Here is a 5,000-nt window from a genome sequence, read left to right as displayed (position 1 = left end):
AATCTAACTGAACTGCTGAAACAAAGTGTCTTTCATCTAGGTGTCCAATGTTAATAACAGTAGTTCCCTGTTGTCCGCTTATAGGACTGATAACAGTTACTGGTGCCCACCCCTCAATGGAACCATTTATATGTATTGTAACATTTATTACATCGGAAACTGCTTGCACAATAAGTGCATCGCACCATGTATGTTAATGTGACAACACACCCACAATTGCTCTGTAATGCGTCCAATAAATTTTTGACCGTTGTTTCTGACGTATTCGACTCCAGCAGCATGTACGTTCATGTGATAGGAAGGATCATTGAATAACTGGTGGGCAACAAGTGCACAATTAATTGCACCAATGTGTACTTGTTCAGAATCTTTTGCTTCACCTTCGAAGAACGCCATTTCTTTAATTTTTCAGTTTCTTGCTTCTAAATGCAGCGGAAGGTGCTCAAATGAAACACTTACGAAGAAAGCCACAAACAGCAATCACTGGGTGAAACAAGATATTTAATCATCCTTAAAGTGGACTTAATCATGGATTAATTTTGGGTTTAAGAAGTTTAAGTAAGCGTTTAATCTACATAAACACATGTTTAAGGAAAAACTTAAATCGCACTTAAACATGCTTAAGGCTCAAATTTAAGTCATGTTTAAGCGGCTCTAAATCTATTTTAAACACATCATTAAGTGTATACTTATTCTGAATTTAAGGCAAACTAAACTCGAGTTTAAGTCACTACATTTCGTGCCTTAAAGTCAGTAGTCAGTATTAAGCCTTCTAAATACATATATTTAGGTTTTCTAGTCCATTAGTAAATGGTTGGCAAACACCTTCAAGTCCATATCTTCACAATGAAAGGAAAGGAAAGGAACTTTATTTGTGTCTAATCTTCTAGCGTTGTAGAGCACTAATCGGGGACACTGTAAAGTGAAATTAACAAGTTAACGCAAATCAAATCAAATTTTGGTTTTTGACGACGCTTGATTCTTCCCAAATTTCATGGCCATTTTTTTGAAGCGGGATAAAAGTAGATTATGTTCAGACACTATAAGAAATGTTGGACACTGACTTATTTGAACGTCAAACGACGTTCACTAAAAAGTTGATAAACACATTTCGACCGAAAACCTTCGGTCATCCTTGGTGTGAATTTGACTTCTTTCAACGGTTCATATTTGCGTATGTGCATGACTGCAAGTAAACGTGTATTCTGCGCGTCGCAAGGAGCATTATGGAAGTGAAACATAAATGTCAGGAATTTCACTTACATAAGGTTCCTCGCATCGCGCAGAGATCACGTGTAGAGCTGTACTTGTAGTCAAGCACATACGCAAATATGAACCGTTGAATAAGCTATCGCTTTTTTGTGAAATTCAAACCGAGGATGACCGAAGATTTCGGTTGAAATGTCTTTATTAAGTTTTTAGTGAACGTCCTTTGACGTTCAAATAAGTCAGTTTCCAACATTTCTTATAGTAATTATGCAAATTCCAGACTGTAATCTCAGCATATGTTCAGTTAACATACTCTTGTTAACATAATCTTGTTAGCTATAATGTAGCCATTTTGTCAGGTATAGCGGCAGTCACTTTAATTTTCACTTGGAAATTCAATTTCATATACACTCATACTGATACAGCAGTCCCAACCGGCCTCACAGTAAAAACAGACAAGTCATAAACTCTTTTATTTTCAAGCACCAGTGTTGTAAAACAGTAAAGAAAATTACCCAAAACAGTAACAGTCAAGTAATACTGGAAATGTACAAAATAAGACCTAGGAATGTAATGGCTAGAAAGGAAACATTAACAAATTACTATGCTGTAACTCAAACATTTAGAAAATGAGGACCATCATTCGTCTGCCGGAGGTTGCCGTACTGCCCATGAAGGGCCCTCAGGACTGGACCTACTTGAAACTCGTCCAACATGTCTTGGTTTGAGAAGCTGCCTGGCATGAGGAGATAAATTTTGTGCATGGACCTTGTCTAATTTACATTTTAAATTTGTTAGCCTTGTCCTCTCCCATGGCAGCTTTCTTGTGGCATAACCTACTAATCTTTTTACAGTTTCCCCAGTTATGGGGTCTTCTTGTTCTTCATAATCAGACTCCTCACTGCTCATATATTCTAAATACAGGACATCATCATAGCTCTTTTTCTCTTGCAGTGTTAGCTTTTCTTTAATCCTTTCATATCCTGACAGATGCGTCTCCAATTTCTATTCAGTGGAAACACAAAAAGGAAACTGTCAATGTACAAATAACAGATCGACAGGATGAACAAAAGTAAACAAGGCTAGCTAGGCTTTATTCAAATGCATGATAGGGTTTATTAAGATATGAGGATTATTTAGAGGAGTAATAATGCTTTGAACATTGGTAGTAGGAGTAGGTGGAGGAGTCAATTATTGCTAACACTAGTACCAGGATCTGAGAAGAAGTCAGTCCAAAAATCCAATAACTGATAAAAGTTTAATACTCAAAATGTGGAAAACACAGAGTTTAGGCCAATTTATGCACTGTGTATTTAGCAGCAATTTTTATACGCTGGAAAACCCAACATGTTAAGTTAATGTTTAAAATCCAATTCCATCCATTGTCTCATTTATTCATCCGAACATGAATGTAAAGCATGATCTCCACAGTCTTTCAGCGCATCTGTAGCAGAAAGAAGATGCATGACTTCAATGTGTTTGAAACTGTGACCCTACAATGCTACTTTCAACCTCAGTTGAAGTGATGAATTCTAAAGGATTTATATGATTAAAAGCATATTAGATACATGTGTAACATGCTAAAATGTTGCAAAACTCATGCTTCTCATTCATTTCATATACATATAACTTGAGAATTCTTCCATACACTTGGATATGAATATTGTATTTAACAATCATTCGCCGAAGGCAAAGTGATTATCGGTGAATGAATATTCACCGATAATCACTGAGTCTGAGGCAAATAATTGTTTTAGTATAAATAGACAGGTGATTATTTCAAAAAAGAGAAAAAAAAATATTTCAACGCGAAATCATTTTCACTTACAGTGGCAAAACGACTGCTGGCAGCCATTTTGTCCGTCGAGGTGATTATCTGCTGATAATCCGAGATAGCGGGCCAGTGAGAGCGAGCGATTTTGTATAATCACCTGTGTATTTATACTAAATGTAATTATCAGCAAACTCTGCAGCTCTGGAGAGTATACAACAAAAACTATAACAATGCTGAGAGCAACAAAGCATAATTACTCAGTCTGGTCTCAAGCAGCAGATTCATACATCAAGAAGTAACTCACACTTGAGAGCCGCCTAGTTCTGCGACAAACCTCTTTATGTTTGTCATTGGTTCCACTTTCAATCCGATGATTTCGTTCCTTCACCGTTTTAAAGTATCGATTGAACTGGGCTGTTTAAGTAAAAAAGCAAAAAGAATGAGTGCATATCAAGTGTTGTTTCCTTTCCTGATAATGGCCAACTACAGGTAAAAACCTTCTCAAAACAGAAGCTCTAGTATCTTATCCAAAAACTATTGTACATAGAAAAACAAATAAAGCTTCAGTTATGGTTTGTTTACTTAAACCTGGACCATCTAGGCAACTGTCAATGATACACAATTTTACAGCAGCAGTGAAACAGATTCCAACATTCCTTTAGTGGCCGGGACCCATCAAAACAATAAACAAAACAGCTCTTGATTGATTGTAACAAGATTGGGGTGTTCGCTAAACAATGTAATTTCAAATAAACTTGACAGCGTTAAGAAACCCAACTGGCAGGAGGCAACCAGTTGGCTATTGAAGCATTTTTACAGAGTTGAAATTGGGACCACCGAAGACAAATCTGAGCAATGGTCAGAGCAGGATTTTAACCTAGAACAACTGCATGCAAACCACTGCACTAAACATGTTTCCTTGCTCCTATAACAATCAATCAGAGAGAAGCTACAGGCAACTTAAGTTACATGTATGCAAACCTTCCATCTGTCCAAGGACAGTTCTCACCACCATGCTCTTTCCTTAGGATCTCTTGTATTTTTTGAAAGAGTGATTGATTTCTCTCTGACAGCGGGCTGTAAATAAATGTTTACAAATACATTTATACAGGCCTTCTGATATTACACGATGGTGCGATTTCGCACAATCGACCTCACAGCGCAATAGTGCAGAAGACCTCATTTTTTTTTACTTGTCCCAACTAATGTCGATCAAGATTCATAATTACTGTTCCCTTTTGTTCAAAATGTCTTTAGGGCAGCAAAAAAGCGTTTTTTTATCCTGAAATCTTGAAAAACAAGCTTAAAATTGCTCAGAAAAAAATCGCATAATTTACAATATGCATCGCATAATTGGCCATTCTAATCTCATAATCTGCCCTGCAAATTTCGCAGAATTTGCATTTTTTCATCGCACCCTATCAGAAGGCCTGATTTATAATATTAAATCATTTCCTATAAATTTAATGGTAACATAGGGTACCTCAGTGCACGTCCTGGAAGACCAATTATTTATTATAAACTTAAATTACACTTGTGAATGAAGAATTATCCCAATACATTCGATGACAGTGTTTCCACCAAACCGCAACATTGCAGGAATGCCAAGTTGTAATCTGTGCCTTATCAGCTTTACAATCTTAACAGTCAGGTAATACTGCAAAATTCATGGGCAGGTTAGTTTTGCAGGTTGCAGGTTGCAGGTTGCAGGTTGCAGGTTGAAATTTACTGTGACTGTTACATGAATAGCTAACCTTAGGCCTAATTAGGCCTAAAAACGTTTCTTTAGGCCTCCTTAGGCCTAAAAACGTTTCTTTAGGCCTAATTAGGCCTAAGGTTAGCTATTCATGTAACAGTCACAGTAAATTTTCAACCTGCAACCTGCAACCTGCAACCTGCAAACTAACCTGCCGAAAATTCATCCATTTTTAAATTTAAAATTGGTTTTCAGAACAAAATGTTGCCCAAACAGACAAAAAATGATGCTCATTAGATCATTCAGTTTCAAAGGTCTCAA

At 36.8% G+C, this 5,000-nt stretch overlaps 1 protein-coding gene across 2 annotated transcripts in view; it reads right to left on the bottom strand.

Moving 5' to 3' along the window:
• Positions 1–1,667: 1,667 nt before the first annotated feature.
• The window catches only part of LOC137999220 (uncharacterized), a 4,005-nt gene continuing 672 nt past the window's right edge, over positions 1,668–5,000 (bottom strand). Inside the window, exons 2-4 of one of the 2 annotated variants that reach the window (XM_068845063.1) lie at positions 3,965–4,060; positions 3,288–3,397; positions 1,668–2,214 (exon numbers count right to left, since the gene is read on the bottom strand). In XM_068845063.1, the coding sequence (XP_068701164.1) occupies positions 1,849–2,214; positions 3,288–3,397; positions 3,965–3,998 (510 nt within the window). In that variant the 5' untranslated portion in view covers positions 3,999–4,060 and the 3' untranslated portion in view covers positions 1,668–1,848. The remainder of the gene's footprint in view (positions 2,215–3,287; positions 3,398–3,964; positions 4,061–5,000) is intronic. The other variant, XR_011122923.1, reaches the window with a different exon arrangement.

Source organism: Montipora foliosa, chromosome 4, assembly GCF_036669935.1.
Source record: "Montipora foliosa isolate CH-2021 chromosome 4, ASM3666993v2, whole genome shotgun sequence".
NCBI lineage: Eukaryota > Metazoa > Cnidaria > Anthozoa > Scleractinia > Acroporidae > Montipora > Montipora foliosa.
Note: the sequence above shows the minus strand (reverse complement) of the source record. Positions and strands in the feature narration are given on the sequence as shown.